This window comes from Colias philodice, chromosome 19 (genome assembly GCF_061535455.1).
Source record: "Colias philodice isolate Cphi_HAF_F1 chromosome 19, ilColPhil1 Martin Lab GWU primary, whole genome shotgun sequence".
In the NCBI taxonomy this organism is placed as follows: Eukaryota; Metazoa; Arthropoda; class Insecta; order Lepidoptera; family Pieridae; genus Colias; species Colias philodice.
In genome coordinates, this window is record NC_143104.1 from 8963257 (window position 1) to 8987215 (window position 23959).

Genomic DNA, 23959 nt, shown 5'->3' on the forward strand with positions numbered 1-23959 from the left:
AATCACGCTAACTCAGGATCACTCACGCTCACTCACGCTAACTCAGGCTAACTCACGCTAACTCAGGATCACTCACGCTCACTCAGGTTGACATACACTCACGCTAACTCACGTTCACTCACGCTAACTCAGGATCACTCACGCTAATTCAGGACCACTCACGCTAACTCAGGATCACTCACGCTCACTCACGCTAACTCAGGCTAACTCACGCTAACTCAGGATCACTCACGCTCACTCAGGCTTACTCACGCTCACTCACGCTAACTTACTCGGGCGTGAGTTGGCGTGAGTAAGAAATGTTATTTACTGTAATGCTGTATGATTACGAAGAAATAAATAAAATAAAATGGATCTTACATTTTTTCCAGATAAATGTGTACAAAATTATCTTTGTATCTAAATGTTCATTTTACAAAAAAAATCTATCATTTTTTGTATTTTTGCTAGATTATTACATGTGTACGCGCACAATGCTCATGTCGTGTGTTGTATTGGTGCAGGTGCGGCAGGGTCGGTCGGCGCTGCACGTGGTGTGCTCGGCGGAGGTGTCGCGGCGCGCGGGCGCCGGCCCGTGGTTCGAGGGCGGGACCGGCGCCTGCTCGCCCGCGCTCGTCGCGCTCATGCTGCGGCTCGGCGCGCCGCCCGACGCGCGCGACGCGGACGGCAACACGCCGCTGCACCTCGTGTGCAAGGTGCGCCACACACACACACACAGCCCCGCTCGTCGCGCTCATGCTGCGGCTCGGCGCGCCGCCCGACGCGCGCGACGCGGACGGCAACACGCCGCTGCACCTCGTGTGCAAGGTGCGCCACACACACACACACAGCCCCGCTCGTCGCGCTCATGCTGCGGCTCGGCGCGCCGCCCGACGCGCGCGACGCGGACGGCAACACGCCGCTGCACCTCGTGTGCAAGGTGCGCCACACACACACACACAGCCCCGCTCGTCGCGCTCATGCTGCGGCTCGGCGCGCCGCCCGACGCGCGCGACGCGGACGGCAACACGCCGCTGCACCTCGTGTGCAAGGTGCGCCACACACACACACACAGCCCCGCTCGTCGCGCTCATGCTGCGGCTCGGCGCGCCGCCCGACGCGCGCGACGCGGACGGCAACACGCCGCTGCACCTCGTGTGCAAGGTGCGCCACACACACACACACAGCCCCGCTCGTCGCGCTCATGCTGCGGCTCGGCGCGCCGCCCGACGCGCGCGACGCGGACGGCAACACGCCGCTGCACCTCGTGTGCAAGGTGCGCCACACACACACACAGCCCCGCTCGTCGCGCTCATGCTGCGGCTCGGCGCGCCGCCCGACGCGCGCGACGCGGACGGCAACACGCCGCTGCACCTCGTGTGCAAGGTGCGCCACACACACACACACAGCCCCGCTCGTCGCGCTCATGCTGCGGCTCGGCGCGCCGCCCGACGCGCGCGACGCGGACGGCAACACGCCGCTGCACCTCGTGTGCAAGGTGCGCCACACACACACACACAGCCCCGCTCGTCGCGCTCATGCTGCGGCTCGGCGCGCCGCCCGACGCGCGCGACGCGGACGGCAACACGCCGCTGCACCTCGTGTGCAAGGTGCGCCCACACACACACACACAGTGGCGCGATACAGCGCACAACACACACACAGTGTCTCGACACATTACACAACACACACACACACACACACAATGGCGCAATACATTTCACAACACACACACATACAAGTATTATGCCAGTGTCGCGACACACACATCCAAATAACAATAACACAAACGCGCCGGCCGCTACACCTCATGTTAAGTACAGTCCCTTCGTACTGCATACATTCATTTAAAACGCACTTGCAGTACAAACTGTAATATACTACTTTCTCCGATAGATTCCACACGTCATTCCGCTATACAATACCGCTTCCACACAAACACAAAAATTGTTTGTTTTTATATTGTTAAAAATGGGCTCTGACATTTAAAATCATCACTATTCCCTAACACTGCTTCGTTTGTCTCATAAATTGAATCCATTTTGACCACGTTCGCTGTAAAGTGTTCGTCTTGAAAATAATATAATGAATATATCGCGTTTAAAATCCGTTAAAAAGCCTTTTCTAAATCCATTTTCCCAATTCCAGCTGAACCCGTGTCCCTCGGAAGTAGTCCGGCAGTTGTTAACGCACGGCGCACACATAGACACGGTGAACTACGAGGGGGAAACCCCCGAAGAGATCCTCAAGGCGAGCGGTCAGAGCCTCGCCGCGATAGTCAACCCGCTCAAGTACACGACCCTCAAGTGCCTCGCCGCGAGGACCGTGAAGAACTACAAGCTGCCCTACAGACACGTGGTGCCGCAGTGCTTACACGCGACCGTCATATCGCATTAGCTATAGAAATATCGGACTACCCGCTATGGAAGATACGTGTATGAAGTTTGTCGTCAACTACCCTCAGGACTATGTCGTGGACTACCTTCAATTATAGTTAAACCTACGTCATTTGATAATAGAAAAACCTGTGTACTAGTAACCCGTGTCATAGCCTACTCAGCTTTATAACAGAAATAATAAATCAATGTCACGGATGTCAATAAATTTACTTTGACTCACAGATAAATCAATTTACCTAGGTATCCCCACTTTTAAAGTCTTTGGACCATACAAGATTTGACGTTAAAAATATCTCATTCCATCTATTTCCCTATGTTTCTGATTAAACGATTTACCCAGATAACTTCATCATTATTTCCATTTTGATGAGAATATTACGTAATAGACCAATCTGATTAGGTATCCTCATTCTTAAAAATGACGCAATACTCAAAATTTAGCTAGATTATCTGAGTTTTGTATCCCTTTCGAAATATGTGACAGTTTTTCTTTATTATTTTTATTTCTTCAATTATATTAACTAATATACCATAATATTATTGAACTCCGTGACCTGACGATTGTTCCGATCAAAATATATTTTTTGACATTAAATGTTCATAATTTAAGAATATACTGACAAACACACAAACTCGACTACAAAAATGACTGGGATATATAAAGCTACACGCTTATTTTATTCCGATAAATATAAACGTATAAGGAGTCCGTCTGTACATATGTTACCTGATCGTTTATGAAGCTCATTATTATTATTGTTATTTGATAGTTGCATGATATATGAGTAAGTTTGACGGCCGGCTCCTGAACTATTTGTATTAAGTATCTTATAAATATAGCCTAGATAATCTTTTGTAACATTTTTGTTTTTAATTTTTCGCATTTTAACATGTGCCAGCTTTGCCAACGCCACGTTTTTAGGATACATGTTTTTGTATAAGTCTGTGAATTTTTATCTTGTCTATGATTTTTTATCTATATATAAAATTGTCTGTGATTACTGTAACAAAATAAAATCATAATGAATCAAGGAAATGATATTATTTGAAATGAATAATGTTTCTCTACTTTGTATACATTTATCGATTCTTATTTAGACGAGTGTTTTAGACTTATTATTTTTATATTAAGCAAGTTGTCAATGTATTGTTTTTACATATTTTTTGTTGTTTCTAAAAATTTCTAAGTGTTCTCATCATAAATTCGATTGTGGATAAATAATAAATATAAAGAGCAAAGATGATAACTTCATTCAAAAAATAATTACATTACTGACCCAATCGACTCATAATTTAAAAGCGTGATTCGTTATTATGGCATACTAGTCTTTTTATATTGTAGTATATTTGGATAATTTAGACATTTTCGCATCAAGTTGATTACAATTGTTTTAGTATAATATTTGTGTGAGATTCAACCATTACACCGATGCAAGTGTACAGATAGTCAAAAGTTCATATTTATGCGTTCTTAAGCGCTTGTATAAATACATTTTTTAGGATTTCTATTATAACAAATTGTACATTCATATAATAGATAAAATTTGGACACAAAGAATTGAACGGTGTAATAGTTGAAACATTATGTAAAAATAGTGATGTAAGTAGGTAGATTATTAGAAATTTATCGATAAAATTAAATGGTATGTTATATGATAAAAGTGAATCTACTTGAACTGAATTGATATAAATGGAACTAGATTTATTTTGGCAGCTGTTTGATAGTAAATGTGTGTATTTTCTCGTAGCATATTGCATAGTATCTGCGTGATTATGTGTACTAGATTATTTTGAAATTAATAAAATGCTTTAAAAATATTATTGTTATTTTTATTTTCAAATACAATTTCAATATTATCTTTACATACAAGTAAGAAACACATATAAGATTACACATGTAATATAATTTCTGTCGCAGTAAAGATCAATAAAAAAATATTAAATGTTACAATAGGCCAATGCCATACATTTGAATACTGTTTCATTCACGAATAGGCAGGCCACAAGATTGTAAAGATCTTTTACAAAAATGAATACTCAGTTAACGTTTACAGTTAAACTTATTTTAATTTTAATATAACCTTCAATTCCTTTGGTAGAGAACTGAGCATAGTATTAAAATTCGTTTCGTAAAATTTGAACTGCGTCCATAAGCATTTAGCAAGCTGAAGATGTTCCATCATATCGCGGCCCATCGGCACGCCTCTGTTATTTTTCACTTTGGCAATTTTCACCACGATCTGTAGCGTAATTTTTTCAATTTCGAGTTTCTTTAAAGCGCACAGAAAAGGCCAAAAAGAAAATTGATCGTAAAAATGTTCAGTGCCGCTGACGGCTGCGAGATACAGCCTGGCGGTTTTCACACATTTATTGTTCCACTGTAGGCCAAGCATGAGCGCTTCGCTGGCCAGCAACTGCGGGAACCGTCGACGCTGGTCGAACGCGTAGGCTGCGGCCAGACCGGTCACGCGATTCGTGGTGAAGTCTTGGCATCCTATACCAATGTTTGGACCACTCTTTTTCACTAATAATGGTATTCTGAAAAAAAAATCCTACTTAGATTATAAATGCGAAAATTTGATGATGGATGTTCGTTACTCTTTCACGCAAATACAACTGAGTCGATTACAATGAAATTTATATGTAGGTAGCTGAAGACACAGAAGAAATAAGCTAGGTAGGCTTATCCCGGAAATCCCACAGGAACGGGAACTATGCGGATTTTTCTTTGAAAACGCGGGCGAAGCCGCGCGCAGATTCTAGTAGCCGTATAAATGCTGTTACCTCAGAGCACTGTTACTTACTGGTACAAACAAAATTATATCGGTCAATTAAGGAAAGCTGGCATGTTCACAGTACTCACACTTATGCAATTTCACTTACAGTATGTTCAAAAATAAATGCGACTCTAGTTTCATTTTAGACTTGAATTGTAAAATGGGTGCGTTGTAGATAAATATATGCAAATATAATTGAAAGAAAGAAAGAAAATAAATTTATTGCAAAAAACACAGCCAAAACAACATTACAAAATTTATCTTAAGATTAGCAAACGGATACAGCCTCAGCAAAATGCTGCACAAAAACAGCGCTGATTTTCAGGCTGCACCGGCGGTTGAGGTCCGTCTTAATATTAAAAAAATATATATATATAATTAAGCGTATCTACTTAAAATTAATGCATAATGAAGTATATTAATATTAATAATAATAAATATAATAAATAGATGCATATATATGTACTTATGAAAGCTCTCATAATTTACCTGTAAAATTATAATTTAAAAGTAAATCAATTGATGAAGTTAATTATTTATTCTAATAATAATCAATTGGATAAAAGTATTAATAATCATTCAATTATCAAATAATAATTAAATTTCAGGTCATAAAAACAATACAAATAACACGTGCGCTTACTCCCAACACACGGATGGTTGTTTTGATAATGATTTAAATAACGGGCGTTTTTTTAATAATGTGATAACTCTGATTATTAATTAGTAATTTGATTTTTGACAAAAAAATGCCGATTTTAGTCAAAATTTATATTTTTCTAACAAGATCCTTATCATCCAAATTTCTACCTTGGTGAGAAAAATTGACATTTCTAATGAAAATGAACAAAAAATTAAATGATTTTATTAAATACTGTAAAATAGTCTATAATTCTTCCATTTACTGTATCACAAAATTCTTCATAGATTTTTAGATATTCGTACTACACCAATTACATCACCCTGTATTTATAAACAATTGCAAAATATGACACATACATAGGCCGGGAGATACTGACACAAAATTTCGGGTCATTTGTAACAGAATGGCGGTTCTACAGAGGTCTTATTACGCAATGACTAAAAGAAAAATGATGGTCAGAACTCAGAACGCTGGTACCGGCGGACTAGTCGCGTGGGCGTTAGTCGAACTCGTCGGATAAATAGCGAAAGTAAAACGATTTGTAACACAAAAATTTTAGAATTCACCGATAGCCCATAAAAAAGATGTAGGCGGTAGTGTCATGCCATACTTTTCCGGTGTAACTTACAGCCATACCGACGCGATGCGTTGATTAAAAAAAAAAACAATTCAAACATTTGTACCAGGCTAACTTTTGCACAGGTAATCATCATCGTGCAGACATTTACGAAAATCGCCATGCCATACTTTTCGGACGATTCCAAATGGCCACCATACCGCCGAAAATCTGCAAAAAAAAATTTTTTCGCCAAACAATTTGTACCAGTATTGCATTTGGATTTTTGGAGAGTATTTGATAAAATGTGACCATTATTATATTTGCCATACTTCTAGTAGGGGGAAAAAGTGCTGCCATACTTGAAAATTAATTTATTCGTCACGTTTCAAAAATACGACTGTACAATACGTAAAATAATTTTTTACAGTATGGGATCATTATATTCTGTTTGTTTGTATACAATTCTACCTAGAAAAAAATATCGCAGATTGCAAACATGGGGCGGATGATTGTAAGACTTATGCCAAGACGTAAAAAAAAAATGAAAAGAATTGGCGATTTGGACCAGTACGGCATTTTTGGAAAGTATATGATGCAACGTGACCATTATTATATTTGCCATACATTTAATAGAGGGAAAAATTAGTGCCATACTGCTACAAATCGTTCAAACTACGAATAAAATCTTACAATAAGAAAAAAATCTTATACACATTCGCCACCTCCCACAGGTATGGCATTATCACACTTCTATTTATAATCATTTAGGAGTTGTTGAAAAAAAATGTAGGGTGGTACAAATCGTTTGGCGAGAAAAAAAAGTGTGTGCGTGTAACCTTTACGCGCGATTGAAGTAAAACTTCTTTGGCGTTGACGACATATATCACTGAAATGATTAAATATTAACTTAAATAAATAAATATTATATTATAATTTAATTATATTTATTATTCATGTGCTTTACAAAGATTATTTAAATGTTATATTAATATTATTCATTCGAAACAGGTAATTGAATGTCATAATAATTTCTTACGTACGAAATTATAGGTTTGTGGTAACTATAATGTGAAACATAAATTTTACTCTCTAAATTTGCTACTTTTCTTGAAAATACAGCATCTATCGTTGTACCGAAACGCGTTGTTGAATGAAGTCGAGAAGTATTCATAGATAAATCAAATTTTTCTTCTAAAAAATCAATTAACGGCTGAGATTCCTGAGAGCGAAAATTAACATTAAAATCTCCAGTTAGAATCATCGGTAATTCATGATAATTACTATTTAAAAGTCGAGAACCTTCAATTGTGAAGTGAAGTAATTGCTGATGAATAAATTTTATGATATTTGTCAGGCTAGTATTTGTAGAAATATAAATAACAACGATAATCACAGGTTGGTCATTCGTATTAACACATCGAACCAAGGCGATGTCACCAATTTGTGAAACCTCATCGGAAATTTGTGATAATATAGTTGGTGAAATATTTTGAATTGGTGTTACATTGTTCAGTGTATCTGTAGATGAATGATATACAGCTACTCCACCAGCAGTTGAGTTGGGTCGTTTGTATTGGGTAACGCAATAAAAATTTTCAATAAGAATTTGTTCGTCATTTTTCATCCAAGTTTCGGAAAATAACAGCAATGTGGACCTTTTTAATACTTTATCATTCAGATCAGAAACATGAGCACGTAAACTTTGGCAGTTGAAGGAAAATAGTGTAATGTTACTCTCATTTACAAGGTTATATAATTCTTCCTGTTGTGTTATTAGGCGAGAATTTGAAAGTCTTTCAAATTCACACTGTAAATCAACTATTCCCCCTGGACGCTTTCTTCCATGATAAAATTTGTTGTCATCGGTGTTTGAGACAATGAACAATCCATTTATATCAGTTACTCGTGATAATGCTACATATAACAGCTGCTGACTGTGACTTTTATTGTATTCATAAACGATTTGATCAAAAGTACCACCTTGAGACTTATGTATTGTAAGCGCACAAGCAGATACTAATGGAAAGTGATTTCTCTTTGCAAATATTGTCTTATTTCTATTCATTGGTACAGATGACGATCTTCGTAAAATTGGGACTGCTGTTCTACTAATGTTTAGAGTTTGAATATGATGGGCAGCTTTTTTCCTAATTTTCTCTCCTATCTTACCAGGAAACTCAAGCCATAAGCGTATGATGTTATCACTGTCATCACGTTCAATATACACTAACTTTCCAACACAACCGTTGGCTAAGCCATCAGATACATCAATATTGGTTGTAATAATGTAAAATTTGTTAAGAACTAATATGATTTCATAAGGCGATCCTCCTGTATCAATAACTGACATTTTATGAAATTGTTGGCGTACATATGCTTCTTGTTCAACTGAATGACAACCTATATACATATCTGTTGCTATGGATACTACTTTGTCTTCAGCAATATTTAAAATAGATTGATTATAATCCGCAACATGTTTATTTTTATTTTTAATTTACTTATTTTAAAAGTAATAAATAAACAAGTATATTTAGAGATTTTCAAAAAATTTTGCAATTTAAAATAATGTTTTTAAAACTGTTGAATTTTTCATTCACTTTGCTATTCACAATTGATCCGTTTGAAAATTTGAAAATAAGGGCGTTTGTCCACTACAAGGAATTTTACGGTCCGGCATTCCGATTTTTTACGGACCGGTATGGCACGCAATTAATCTAAATACTAGCTTGTGCACTATACGTAATTTTACTGTCCGACATTTTACTTTTCCCTATTCCGGATGGTTTTTTGAGTTTACGAGTCGCTGTAGGTATAATTGTTTTCGAGTGCCCACTTGCTTGGATTTTACTCTTTTTATTGCATATGCCAATTGAAAGCAAGCTCTTGTTTTACTTTCTTTTAGCTGGCAATGAGATTTGAGAAGTCGGTATTGTTATTTTTACCCGACTACGGCAAAGCAAAAGGAGGGTATGTATGTATGTATGTATGTATGTATGTATGTATGTATGTATGTATGTTCATCTGTTCCCTCGTAACTTCTAAACTACTTATCAGAATTCGACAAATGACATATCATTAGAAGCGTCTTAATTGTCCGCTGGTTATAGGCTATATGGGGTTTCACAAAATCTAATGTGGCGCCCTCTAGCGGACAAAACATACAGAGTAAAAAAATAAAGTTAAGATAAATATGCCGTGTTTGGTATCATTTGAAAGCTTTTTACTTGCATATTTTGAATATATATATATATATATATATATTACTAGCATTTGCTTGTGACTTTACCTGTATTCATGGGCTGATTGCATATAGTTCACATCTTTTCGTTGATAGCTTCTTTATTAGTTCATCAATTTAACTTTTGTTAATATTATGCGCCACAAATACACTTTAACACCAAAATAGTACAAATAATAAAAAGTAAAAAAACTAAAACCCAACTACGACAAAAAACGACGCTGAAAAAGTATAAAACAAGATTTTCAGAATTCCACTATGTAGAGATAAATTTTCATGTTTGGAAAGGCGTAGTCACACGTTACATATATCTACCGTAGCACTTTGACAACGTGTGACTATACGCCTTTCCAAACATGAAAATTTATCTCTACATAGTGGAATTCTGAAAATCTTGTTTTATACTTTTTCAGCGTCGTTTTTTGTCGTAGTTGGGTTTTAGTTTTTTTACTTTTTATTATATATACATTGACCAAGCATTGACCTATAATTATTATCTAAGTAAGTGTTGGTAAGTTAAAGTTCAAGTGGGAATAGATTTAGCTCCTCGTCACCGATTAAAATAAATAAGTGAAACACGCATTTTAAATCTCTTACGGAACTTTACTTTTTATAGAATAATATATCTTACGAAGTAATATAATATTTCATCTTCTATATTTTTTACTCGTTTCTTGTAAAATGCGAAAACAATCATTTATGATAGCATTATACCGCCATACTTCCTTGAACTGTACCGCACTGATCCGAGTAAAGACGGACAGGTGCACAAGCAATTCATCGGTTTTTTCATGCCACACCGGACCGTAAAAAATCGGAATGCCGGACAGTAAAATTCCTTGTAGTGCACAAGCGCCCTAAATAATCCTAATTGATTATGATATTTGCCACTAGCTGGCGTATAAGTCAAGAAGCGTGTAGTATATGACATATACTTACAACCAATCAGAATTATTATTTTTAAATGGCGGAAACTACGCAGACTATAGTAAGCGTTACTTCCGTCAGAAAAAAAATCTGAGTTACTCCCTAGTCGCGCCTAAAGAAGTTTTACTTCAAAAAACAATTCAAAAATTATATGGTATGGCGACCATTTGGAATCGTCCGAAAAGTATGGCATGGCGATTTTAGTAAATGGCTGCACGACGATGGTTACCTGTGCAAAAGTGAGCCCGGTACAAATGGTTGAATTGTTTTTTTAAATCAACGCATTCACGTCGGTATGGCGGACTGTAAGTCACATCGTAAAAGTATGGCATGACACTACCGCCTACATCTTTTTTAAGGGCTAAATTCTAAAATTTTTGTGTTACAAATCGTTGGACTTTCGCTATTTATCCGACGAGTGTGACTAACGCCCACGCGACTAGTCCGCCGGTACCAGCGTTCTGACCATCATTTTTCTTTTTGTCATTGCGTACTAAGACCCCTCTAGACAGCCATCCTGTTACAAATGACCCGAAATTTTGTGTCAGTATCTCCCGGCCTAACATGTGCAATGTGTAAATGTGTTGACGTTCCAGCTCTTCTTAATATACCTGTACATTGTGTGATTGTGTCAAACAATGTTTACGAAATAAAGCGCTGACGAGTGACGTCTCAAGTCAGCGTCTTTAGTAACACAATGCTTGATAACTCGCTAGTGTATATTTATACATATAATTATGTAGGTATATATGTATATAGTTAGATAATATTCGAATTTCGGGGGCGAATGTTTGCTATTTTATAATGACTAGCCACACTAGCATTATAGGTTTTATCACATAGAAGTAACACTCTCAGCTCTCTTGTAAATAATATCATTGCATAACACATTTTAACGACGCATAATACCATTTATAATGTACCTACCTGTATTTCATATCAGTTACGGCTCTAGCTTCCGATCTCGACACAAAATAAAATCATAACAAAATCGCTCCGTCCGATGAGAAGGCAAAGAAAGACAAAAAACACTTTCTAGGTACATAATAATTATAATATCTATATGGCAAAAGAAATCATTGAAAAGTAATTTAAAGGCTATAACTTACTCTGCGGTGAGCCACATATTTTTGACCATTACTTTTTCGCCTGGAGCTACGTCCTTTAGCATTTGGCGCAGCTGGTAGCTCTTGTTCAATATTGTCTCTACATTATCGTTTTTTTTCAAGAATAACGCATATTTATAAATTTCGTAGAATACTTTTCCATTGAACGATGAAACATCACTTTTTGTTTTTGATACGAATTCGAATTTTTTCATCTGTAAATACAATAAGTTCAAAACTTGTTAGATAAGTCATTTTTAATGAGATCCACTTTTATTTCTTCTCTGAATCGAAAGTTGAGACAATCTATGCAGACCCAATTTAATTTAATTAAATATATCTAAATATAAAAAAAATGCGATGTAGACTTTTGAAGTAGACGTAGATTTTATCACAGAAAAAATATCATGATTAATTATTACAATCATGAAGTAAAATGATATTAGGTATGTAATGACTAATGACAATATTGAACAAAGACATTATTAAATGTAACAAGATAGATATTATGGATATTATACCTACAATGTTTGTAAATAGAAGAATATAATTGTTCTTTTTTTTCATATACGTATTAAGTAGGTACATATAAGTCCTGAAGCTACCCCGATAGTATAAATGTGGTTTTAAAAATTGCTAATTGTATCTACCTACCTACCTATTTTTTTTGTAAAAAAAGGAAAAGAAAAATTTATTTTTTAGTGACGTTCATTTACATCAAGTAAAAGGGCGACCATTTTGTAAGGGGGTATCCCTTAGGCCTTAAGCTATGTGCGAGAGTATTATATAATTACTTATCAAGCTTTTAGATAAATAAACAAGGTACCTATTGTATAAGTACCTATAGTTATCCAATAAATAATCAACTCGTTTACCTTCGCTTAGGTTTCACAAACACTTTTTTTATTATTTAGTATAGGCACTGTAAAATTAAATTATTTAACGAAGTCGTCGCGTGATCGACTGCTGTCTACAGCTGTCGACAAATGTGTAACAAGAGTGAAGGCGATCGCATCGCCAACAACAAATTAATAAGTATAAACAATCACTTCAAGGAACTCCGTGATGGTGTGGCCACTTTTTGGAGTTTTGCCTGTATTAGGTACCTACCTATATTAAATCTAGCGACAAATTTCTTTAGCGCTTACTGGCTGACCCGGACTTATTTTATTTTATTTATCATCAGAACCATTCCTTATATTTTCGATTGTATATGAACCTATATTTGTGTCATTAGGTATGTGTATTCATCCTTACTAATACATAAAAGTAGAGTAAATATAATTTTATTAGTTACTTTGAATTTTGATGTAACTACCTACTATCGAAATTATTGCTTTTAAATTTAAAGATTTTATGAAGGATTTCGGGGAAATTTGTATTAGATATTTTTGAAATGTAAACCTTAATTAATACGGTTAATCCGTCCTTATCACTGCTGAAGCCTTTAAAATTACGCAACCGATTTTGATGAGAATTTTTTATACAAACTCAAACTCAAAACCCGCGTTTTCAAAGAAAATCCCGCATAGTTCCCGCTCCTATGGTAGATATTTCTAGGTTAATGCCTAGATGTCTTATTCTGGGTCTTCAGCTACCTACATATCAAATTTCATCGTATTCGGTTCAGTAGTTTTTACGTGAAATAATAACAAACATCCATCCAACCTCACAAACTTTTATTTATAATATTAGTTTAAATGTAAATAAAAATACTTTTTACTTCTGGAATATTCATAAGAATATTAAATTTTATTTTTGAAGATGGTAACTAACTAACCTATGTATTTAATTATTAAATGTGTCATCTCACGATAATTGATTGTTTGTGTTTTAATATCAAATTAAGTAATGTTTAAAAAGTAATTAACTGCATTCGTTATCAGTTAAATTTGTTTTTTTACCATTACAAACATTCATTAGAGGAAGCTAATAATGTTAAAAATTGAGTTTGTTTATACATTTTTCATTTTTTATTTGTTTAAAGATTTTTCTTTTGTAGCCTATTAAGGGCACATAAAAAAAACTTTTGAAATTAATCTTCCCTTTCGTTTAAATGAAAAAACGGGTACTATTATTTGGACTTCTTTAGGAATAATATATTGTCATGTAAAATTATACACAAAGTTATATATTGAGTTCTTATGTCTACGGCCCCTTGAAGCTGTGAAAAAATCAAACTTATAAGCCAAAGTAATCAATAGATACGGCCGTATAATGCTACAAATTTTCACAAATTTTGATATTAGGGATTCAAAACCTATATTGAAAAGAGAGTCATCAAATTTGGTGCGAAATAACGTCTTATCACTACATATAATATAAAACAATGTCGCTTTCTCTGTCCTTATTGCTGATCCAATGTCTATGCTATATAGCTATGTATGCTTAAAATCTTTAAACCTACACAACGGATTTCGATGCGGTTTTTTTAATAGAGAGATTGATTCAAGAGGAAGGTTTTTGCATATAATTTATGTTTTATAGGAAGCGTGCGAAGCCGCGGGCGGAAAGATAGTTAAAACATGGTTAAAACACATATTATAAAGGAAATATTGATGAAAGCTTAAGTTTTAAGTAACAACATAATAAAAAATAGGTTTGTTCGGAACCCACGGTGTGAGTCCGGCTCGCACTTGGCCCCTTTTTATTTTTAAGCAGGGTAGGAAAAAATCATGATTTTGTGAAAAAATCGAATAAAGCACGATTTATTGAAAAAAATCCTAATTAATCATTAATTTCATGATTTTTTGATTTTATTATTTAAGTAACTGTATTTTTGTGCAAAACGGAACGCGCCGCGTGCCTAAAGAGAGTACGGGGATTTCCCTTTAGTCTAACGTGTTATTGAATGTTAAACAAAAGGGGAATCCCCACAAAAAAATTAATATCGTTCCTCCATAGATAACATTTCCGTCTAGCCCTTATCTCATTTACTCCCATAATAAGTTTAAGACGAGGTGATTTAGAAATTAAAAATGTTTCATTCGAGCATTCGAAAAGCTCAAACATTGTCTAGCTTTGCCAAACAAGTCCGAGGCCATTACCAAAACGTAGCATTTAACTCCGATCAGTAAGTTCTATATTTGTATGTTTTTTTTATAGTGTTAACTATCTAGTTTTTTATTTTATTTTATATATGTATTATAAATATTGTATGTATTTTATGCATATGAGTATGTATTTATATGAATTAGTAATAGATATGTATGCATATATAAGTGTATGTATTTATTATTTATGTAGTTGTGTACTTCTGACCTACCTCCTCCTTTATCACTTCACACAGTGGGTTGCCTGGAAGAGATCACTCTTTAGTGATAAGGCCGCCCTCTGTGCTAATTTAGCTATAATTTTTAGTTTTAAGCAATTTGTATAACTAGCATAGGTAGTAAAGTGATATAAATAAAAAAATAAATAAATAAAAAATGTTGTGTGGTTTTATGAAACCACGGTAAAAGTGAAACTGTTCGAACCGTTCCGAACACTGCTTTGTGTAGCGCATGTCGCGTGACGGTCGGCTGCCGAGTAGGTATACCTACTCGGCAGCCGCGATACACGCGACATGACATGCGCTACACAGACCAAAAAGTTTGAGACGATGTAATAAAAGTTTCACTTTAAAATTTTAACGAATTTTAAACGCGATATTGGTAACGGGGAATCTAAGATGTTAGGTAAAAAATTATTTGTGAACTAAAAAGGTAGAAGTAGTTTACAAATAGACATTTTTGTAGGACCGTCAAGAGGAATGTTACGTCAAGACATGAATAAATCCGTTAAAATCTTTAATTTCTAAATAATACTCTCGTAAAATCAAACACAAGAAAGGACGAGGTGATTTGTCAAAATTAGCGGTGGCGCGGAATAACAAGCGGTGTGTGAAACAACGTGAAACATCTTGTTAGTGGTGAGACGTCCCCCCCCACCGCCCCAACGCCGGCACCTCATACATTTTTATGACTTTATTTTTTATCCACCCATGTCGTGCGGAATTGCGCTTTACTGGCAACATCTTTATATAATTTAGACTTTGTTTTTATTACTTCTTGATCGAACTGCCTTTATTACACGCTTTATATTAGCTTCACCTGTATGTTTGTAACCGACTTCTTTGGGCGCGATTTTGACCCACTTTAAACGGCCAGATTTCGTTCAAACTTTGTAGATTTATTTAGGACCGATGATAATACACTAATTTGATAAAATAAATTATAGTTAAAAAAAATAAAAAACACGCGTTTTATAGAAAACCGACTAACAGCGTGTTTTTTAGTTTTTTTAAACTATTATCTTTATTTTTTATATAAATACTTAGGTATCGATGCACTGGATGTTTCTGTTTCTACAGTTAAAAGAATTTTCATTTTTCAGGACCAGTTCAGTAGTTTTGGAACTTACAGAAATGGAAAATATTTCTTCTTTATAAGCATAGATTAAAATCAGTAAGTAATACATCCTAACTTATAAATTATAATGGTGGGTTCAGAGTTCAGACCACAGAACATTTATGTATATGTTCTGTGGTTCAGACGCTTGCGTTCAAAGTGACATTCAACGAGCACAAGCACGGGCACAATCATGTAAACATGTTGTTTGTGCATGAGCCAGTGTTTGTTTGTCTGTACCGTAAGCGCACGGGCTGCTTGTCGGGCTACTTGCCGGGCTGCTTGCCAGGCTGCTTGGCACGCGTCTGAACGTACCATCATATACAGCTATTATTCGATAAACAATAGGAAGAGTAGGCTCTACATCTGTTTTTCATAAAATGTTCATTTATTATGCGAGTATACTTATTATTATATTATTATACGAGTATACTTATTTAAAGTCACTAGGTACCTATTTCCCATTATATTTAACTAAACTAAACATTTAACATGATTAATTCTACACCTTAAAATATTATCCTATTAATTTGAAGGCACGATATACTATGCACACATCTTAAACAAACCATGTCACCCTGCCGGCAATCCGATATCTTCTTTTAACGTGATTAATCTACCATGAATAAGGCACGTTAACCCTAAATCGACATACGTTGTTACAAGTACAAATACCCGACCGTGGGCCAAACATACCCCATTGAAAAAACTCGGCACGCGCCCGTCGCAATGAAAGACGTCGTTAAACAAAAAGACTATTGTAGGGTACCGCTCCCGGGCGGGCAGTTATTGTACAAATATGTCTGATTCGCGAAATTCTGGGGAACGCTTAAAATTTGCGGAAAAAAATACACGCTTCAGTAGATATGATTGTCGTGGTAGGGTTGCCATTATAGGGTTAAGGGATTAATAATTTGCAACGATTGTTTGGAACAATACGTTTAATTTGTTCAATTCATAAATTGTTTATAATTGTTTTGATTTTATCGAAGGCTATTAATTATCTGTTTACTAGTTAAAGTAAAAAAATATTATAATTGATGTAGTATACTGCTCGATAGTATGTTAAATAGTAGGTATGTACTATTTATATACATTTTAATATATAAAAAAATACCTATACATGCTAGGTACAAATACATAAAGGCAGTATTATTTATATGACATTCAACTGTGAATTTCTTTTTTTATTCAACATAATTCTATTTTTTTTGTATTCGTTAATCTCACAAAACTTCACATTGATTCACGGCGCGACTCTATCAATTAGTTAGGGACTAGAGTCTGTGCTAGACTACCTACTACATATTAATAAGAAATAATCTATACATTCTTAGACGCTAAAGAAAGAATTTTATGACAACCAACAAGTATTTTTTTATAACAACCACTTTATCAATAATAGGTAAGTATAATAAGATGGTTCACATAACAACGTTAACCCTTAGAACATAATCGTGCCCGCTACTCTCCACGCTCCACATTTCAAATTGTAGATTGCACAATAACACAAGTATATATATCTGAAACAAGCCTGTAGCCGCGTTATTAATAACGGCAGCATATTACAATTCAATTTGAACGGACCGGCGGGCGTCCGTAATCCCAGGACGTAATCCTCTATAGATAAACTGAACACAATTATATTAAAAGCAGACATGAAATTCGCAAATCCAACAATCGATGTTAAACCGTTCTAAACGCATTGTCAGCTGGTTCGGTAATGAAATCGAATTTTCTTTTTGATGACTCTTTATTTTATTATTGTATCATTGGATTTACCCCACACCACCTTTACGGGCGATATTTGTATTATTTAGCTGATTTAGGTGGTTATTTCTTATTTGACTTGATACTTTGTAGCGTATTGTCGAGCCAGTTCAGGTGAAATGAGAATGGAGTTTTGATTGGTTACATCAGCTCAATTATTCTACTTAATAATCTATACTAATATTGTAAAGCTGAAGAGTTTGTGTGTTTGAACGCGCTAATCTCAGGAGCTACTGATCCGATTTGAAAAATTCTTTCGGTGTTAGGTGGTGCCCATTTATCGGGGAAGGCTGGCTATAATATATAATCACGATCAGGCCAACAGGAGCGGAGCCACGCGGGTGAAACCGCGAAGCGCAGCTAGTCTTTTATATAGCTATCTAGTATCTACACACATCTAGCAGTCACTTACGGGAGTCAGTTTATTAATTATCAGTACTTAGTATAAAACAGTCGCTTCCAGCTGTCTGATTGTCTGTCTGCGGTTTTATTTTAATAGATAGAGTGGTTCAAGAGGAATGTATTAGTTGATAAATTATTTGTTTTGAGACTTAAGAAACCATAAAGCTTCACACATTGTTCTAATATTGTGCCTAAATTTGTACAAAATGTTTAGGCAGGTATGATAATGAAACCACATAAAACACAGCTGGGACTGAGAAAACAAATAAAACCTAGATCGAAGAACTTATCTTCTTTCAGGGTTTCAATTGTCACACACAATAACTCATAATAGGTCATTTAGTAACTCAATGTAATAGGTGGTAAATTCGCTATGGTACCGGAACCTTTCATCATCAGGATATCCCACAGATCAAATAATAGCCTACTGTTCTGCTCTCACAGAAGACTTTTGTAGGCGGTAGGAAAATGTGGATATATGTAGGTAATCAACTGTACCTACTGGTTTAAGATGGTATAGATGTCACATGTCACTTTTTGGTTCAAAGAAATACTTCAAAGAACCACTTCATAGCGGTGATGATGAAACCGATGCACTATTTGCTTATTGACCTTAAAATCTAATGCATGTTTTACCTCAAAATCTAAACTATCAGATTAAATTCAGAGCCTTAACGCTCAACAAACCACCCCGTTGTTATCAAAACTAATGGAGATTAAAATAAAGTGAATCATTGTTATCCGATAGCAAATGTAGGTAGGTAAGTATAAAGAAAAATTGCGATGTATGTAAATATTCCGATTGGTAATATGTTCGTACAATAGCCGGGTATATTGTATCGTCGGTAATCGGTTTACGGCAAGTGAGTAATGGTATTTGTCGGTTCAGAGGATTTCCACTTAAGTACACGAGTTGCTAGTAATTACAAGCGATTTGAGCTTCGGAAATATAAGCTAAGAAAGTAACGTGAATGTTTGAGATTCTTATTATTTGAAGGTCAATATATCTAATAAATAATTTTGTTTATACGTACACAGGAACGTGCTACAATTAGGTTTACAAAAGTAGTATGTAATAAATACCTGATGTTTTACGTTATAAATATTATAAGGTATTAGTAATTAACATAATTTGAAATTAATAATAGGTATAAACATCTAAGTACCTAAATATTCAAGACATTCAGAAAACTAGAAAGCTTAACTCAAGTAAAATATTTTATTTTTCAAAACTGTCAAAAGAAAAAGGCTCATTTAGTAGGTACATAATATTATAATTTATAAACAGTAGAGACTAGAGATACATATTTATTACTGATTCTATTTAGGGCCTATATTTTTTATCCCGGGTAAATCCGAGCGGTCCTGGGATACGGCTAGTCCCTGATATGCAAAATATTATTTTATTTTAAAAATAAACGATATAAAATTGAATATGGTGCAATTCGTAAACCGATTTCAGATGTGAAGATTTCTGCCCTTTCTGGTGAAATAATTATTCCTGAACTTTAATCGTAAGTCGTAGGTATATAACATATATGTTACCTATAATATCTATAACGTCGTCGTCCCGTTAAACTATTTAAAAAACAATATATTGCAATAACAAAGGTACAATAAAATCATATAAAGAACTATCTACAAACCAGTAAAAACCAGTTCTTCCCATATCTAAATTCTACAATATACATACTCCACTATACATATGTAAAGAACAATGTAGCGGTACGTTTGTTAATTAATTCCGGCACATTTTCAGCGGTATTGTCTGGGGGGTGGGGGGAGGGGCTTCGTTTTAACTTTCCGCGTCGCTGCCCTCGTTGTTCCACTACCATTGCTCACGATATTTTCACTAGTACCACCTATAGTTCTAGTACAATATTATCTTTGTATTAGATACTACTAACCTGCTTTGTCTAAAACTTAATAAATTATATACTAAAATATTCCTTTTGAATTTCTCTATTTATTAAAAAAAACATCAAAATCCGTTGCGTAGTTTTATAGATTTAGTAACGTTGGATAGTTTTGTTTAAACTTATAACTTTACAATGTTACAATATGCCTTATAACTTTTTGAACCAATATATTATGTAAATACTTAAATGACATTTTTCTAAGCCTTGAGTTACAACGTTGTTGTAGAGTCGACTGTCGAATAATCATATACGTTCAAACGGTTTTCAAAATAATGTAAATAAAAGTGCAATACCAAATACTAAACGAGTCGCTTTCGAGTTGCAATGGTAGTGGTGCGATATTCAATTAAGTAGAGGCTGGATGGAGAGCCTTCGCACTTTTAGTTATGTCTGACTACGTCGGGAACGACTGCCTAAATACATTGTTTATTTGCATTCAATTTATTCATTCTTCATCCTTATAAGAGCGTAAGTAAATAGTCGTTGATGTTTATACATATTTTAAAGACGTTATAAATATGTAGGTAGGTAGGTAATTGTAGATATAACATTTTCTTTATGGAACGATTTTTTAATTTTATGAATATGTGATAAATGTAAAATTATAGTGAAGTACCATGTGTTAAAATATAACTTCTTCGAATACTGCTTTATTATAATAACTAATAAAGAAGTATTGTATTTGTATGAAATACCCTTTTTTCATTTACTTACTGCTGGCTTATACTGCTTCTAGAAAAAAGAGATCTGCACTTATAAAATATAATTTATATGAAACATTTTCTTTTGCACTTAGGTTAAAATATATTCTTATGCGAAAAAGTTGAAAAACATTGGTGTACTTATCGCCCATATATTTTTTTTTAAATAAGTAAGTAGTTTCTTGTGATCAATAATGATCTGGAAATCCTCCAAAAAATACCTACAATATAGTCACACTCCACAGTTGTCGACATTGTTTGTTGACAAAATTTTTAATGTATAAAAATATTTTATTATAATAAAGAATAACTTGTTGTATGACAATGAATGATTGCCTATTATATTCTAAAAATCGTTGCCCATTAAAAATACTATCAAATTAATTTTAAGAACTAATAATGGAAAAAATAAACACGTGCCGATAACCACCGGCAAAGCTCATAGATTATAATACCTGCATTGAGCATCGACCACTAATTGCTGTCACCCCTAATGTAATACTACACCTCAGAAAGCACCCTTATTCCAAGTGAATTAGAGTGATTATACAACTTGAATTTTTATATTTTTCTTCCAACAATTTGAGCCAGTAATCGTTTTCTCTATGAGTTACCAATTAATTGGGGATTTCCAACGTTTACATTTCAATGAAAAAGTATTTGGTTTTTACAATATGTTCCTTTTTAATTGGTATGATCTCTTATCAATTTTATTCAAGGGTGAGTTATGCGATTTGCTTTTTAGCTTTTGTGAGACGTCGTTAGGTATATTGTGTTTTTTTTTGAAAAGGTAAAGCATTGATTAATTTTTCTTTATTATTGAACAGGTCGCGTACATTCAAGTTATTTTTCATGGTTTAAATAATAATGGAATGATATAAACCACATTTTCATAAAGATCACAAGGAGAAAAATACAGTTACCTATTATTACCAACAATTTTATTCATTTAACTAACTATATTATAACTCTTAATTAAATGCCATAACAACTGAGCCTAGATAAAATAAATTTTTGAAAGCATTAATACTATCATAACTCTTAAGTATCCACAATTTTCCCGCCCATTATACAGTCGAAGACTGTCACAGATTCAAAATTGATACCCAAACAGTGGGGTTCAACCAAAATATTGGGTCTATAAAATCGCAGCGTGACGACACTACTGTTCATTATGTTGTTTTAAACATCGCCACTTGAGTAGTGATGTGTACTTATCGATAAAATATAGTAGGTAATTATATTTTTTCACCGGGTTTAGATGAGACGGTTCGATGAAGTCTTTTGGTGAATGTTTAAGATATTTTTTATAGTCATTATCATCATTTAAGTAGTTTAGTTCATTAGGTATGAGTTAAATTATTTGTAAATAAATAAGAAAAAAACGTGATTTGTTCTAACATTAAACAATTTATAATTGAAAATATTCGTATTAAAGTGTAAGTAAAATAAAGTCAATATAATTGTAGCGATTCCAATGCATGCAGATCAAAAAGTATTATCGATATCGACAGTTCATTGCTAACATCCCTAACTTTTGAAGGGGATTTAACCCTTCGCGGCTTAATTCAATGATTGAGGGCTAAATCTCTAACAGGCTGTCACATTTATCAACACCGGCTTGTTATCGCGATGACATTTTGTTTATTTCATAGACATCGTGTAAACATCTGTTAATAAGAAAAGAAAAAATAATGACGTCACACATTTAGATAAATTTAATGTTTTTTTTATTGTTTCTCTTTAGGTGTTTAATTTAATGTATTTGTTTCTTTCGTGAATACTAAGTACAGATTTTAACAAATTTTATTCTGAAAATAAGCAGAATTTTTTAGGACGAATAGGTCCTATATGTCTTGAAAATAATGGTATCCAATCTTATAGTTTTATTTTTGAGTTTTCTTGATATAGTTATATCTCTCACGAGTTTAACAACTAGGTACATATTATGTAGAGACAAAACTTGTTCATTTAGAAATTAATTGGTGAATGATGATATATATAACAAGGGTCAGGTTAGTTTTTCATGGAAAAGTAAAAGCAGTCAGGAATACAGAATCAAATTTTTTTTTATAAATCTCCAAGTTTGAGAGCCCGGGAATTGATGACTCATTTTAATTAATGCTCATATCCATACTAATATTATAAATGCGAAAGTAACTCTGTCTGTCTGTCTGTTACTCAATCACGCCTAAACTACTGAACCAATTTTCATGAAATTTGGTATGGAGATATTTTGATACCCGAGAATGGACATAGGCTACTTTTTATCCCGGGAAAATGACGCAATCCCGGAAATCCCACGAGAACGGGAACTATGCGGATTTTTCTTTGACTGCGCGGGCGAAGCCGCGGGCGGAAACCTAGTTGCATATAAATGTATAACAATATTATGTATTAGCCAGTTAAGAAAGTACTTCTTACACTGTTTCTGATCGTAGATATACCGTATATTCATATAACTATGCTACCTGATTCATCAAATAAATAAAAAATAGTGAAAACATAATAGTTTATAATATCTACTTTAATTGGCTTACAATATAAGGACAATGTTTTCTTGAGAGGTAACATCGTATAAAATATAATATAAAAGTGTATAACATAAAAATAAAGACAGTAGGTATAATAAGTAATAACATATAAATAATAATGTGAAAGAAATAATGTTACGTTAAGAATTGTAGCGCCGTAGCAGTGAGTGTAGCGCCGCGCTACGATCTTAAGATAATCGTAGACGCGTCAGTTAATATGCCTATAGCTACAATTACTTTGTACTATTGAATGTCTAAGAAATACACACAAATATATGTTTTTTATGTAATATCGAATGCAAGGCTTGTATTAAACAAACAAAAATAATTCATACGAACGTTACTATGATAAAATAAAAATAATTTGGAAAATCCAAAAGTGCACGCCTCATAATTTTTTTTAATAAATATTTATTAATTATTATTTTTGTTTATTTAATAACAATTAAACCACATCGAATCAGACCCTGAAAAATGAAAGGGTTCTATTCCTGAGCATACTCAAGCGTAAGAGAAAAAAAAAGACTCGATTAGTAAAGTATTTCGGTCGCTATCGTGTTAACAAGAAAAAGGATCCGCACATACAGACACACGGACGTCCAAGACAGAACTTT

The 23959-nt window shown here is 34.6% G+C and overlaps 2 protein-coding genes across 5 annotated transcripts in view; one reads left to right on the plus strand and one right to left on the minus strand.

The window, feature by feature from the left end:
* Positions 1–4196, plus strand: part of LOC149480100 (protein fem-1 homolog CG6966) — a 76943-nt gene extending 72747 nt beyond the window's left edge. For all 3 annotated transcript variants that reach the window (XM_089707205.1, XM_089707204.1, XM_089707206.1), the window contains 2 exons: positions 504–695; positions 2128–4196. In XM_089707205.1, coding sequence (XP_089563331.1) covers positions 504–695; positions 2128–2376 — 441 coding nt within the window. In that variant the 3' untranslated portion in view covers positions 2377–4196. The remainder of the gene's footprint in view (positions 1–503; positions 696–2127) is intronic.
* A 55-nt stretch (positions 4197–4251) lies between these two features.
* On the minus strand, positions 4252–12642 carry LOC149480101 (uncharacterized). Of its 2 annotated transcripts, none has more exons than XM_089707298.1 (3): positions 11948–12035; positions 11635–11846; positions 4252–4916 (listed from the first exon to the last, which is right to left on the minus strand). In XM_089707298.1, exons 2-3 carry the CDS (start codon positions 11844–11846, stop codon positions 4439–4441), a joined length of 690 nt encoding a protein of 229 aa, XP_089563424.1. In that variant the 5' UTR covers positions 11948–12035; the 3' UTR covers positions 4252–4438. The 2 variants fall into 2 exon arrangements, with proteins under 2 accessions (XP_089563424.1, XP_089563423.1); XM_089707297.1 differs by lacking the exon at positions 11948–12035 and adding an exon at positions 12507–12642 and having other exon boundaries at positions 4253–4916.
* Positions 12643–23959: the final 11317 nt, after the last annotated feature.

Coding starts and splice junctions, on each gene's coding strand:
- LOC149480101 (XM_089707298.1), bottom strand. CDS start 11,846: ATGAAAAAATTCGAATTCGTATCAAAAACAAAAAGTGATGTTTCATCG. Junction 4,917..11,634: donor AATATGTGGCTCACCGCAGA/GTAAGTTATAGC, acceptor TTTTTTTTTCAG/AATACCATTATTAGTGAAAA.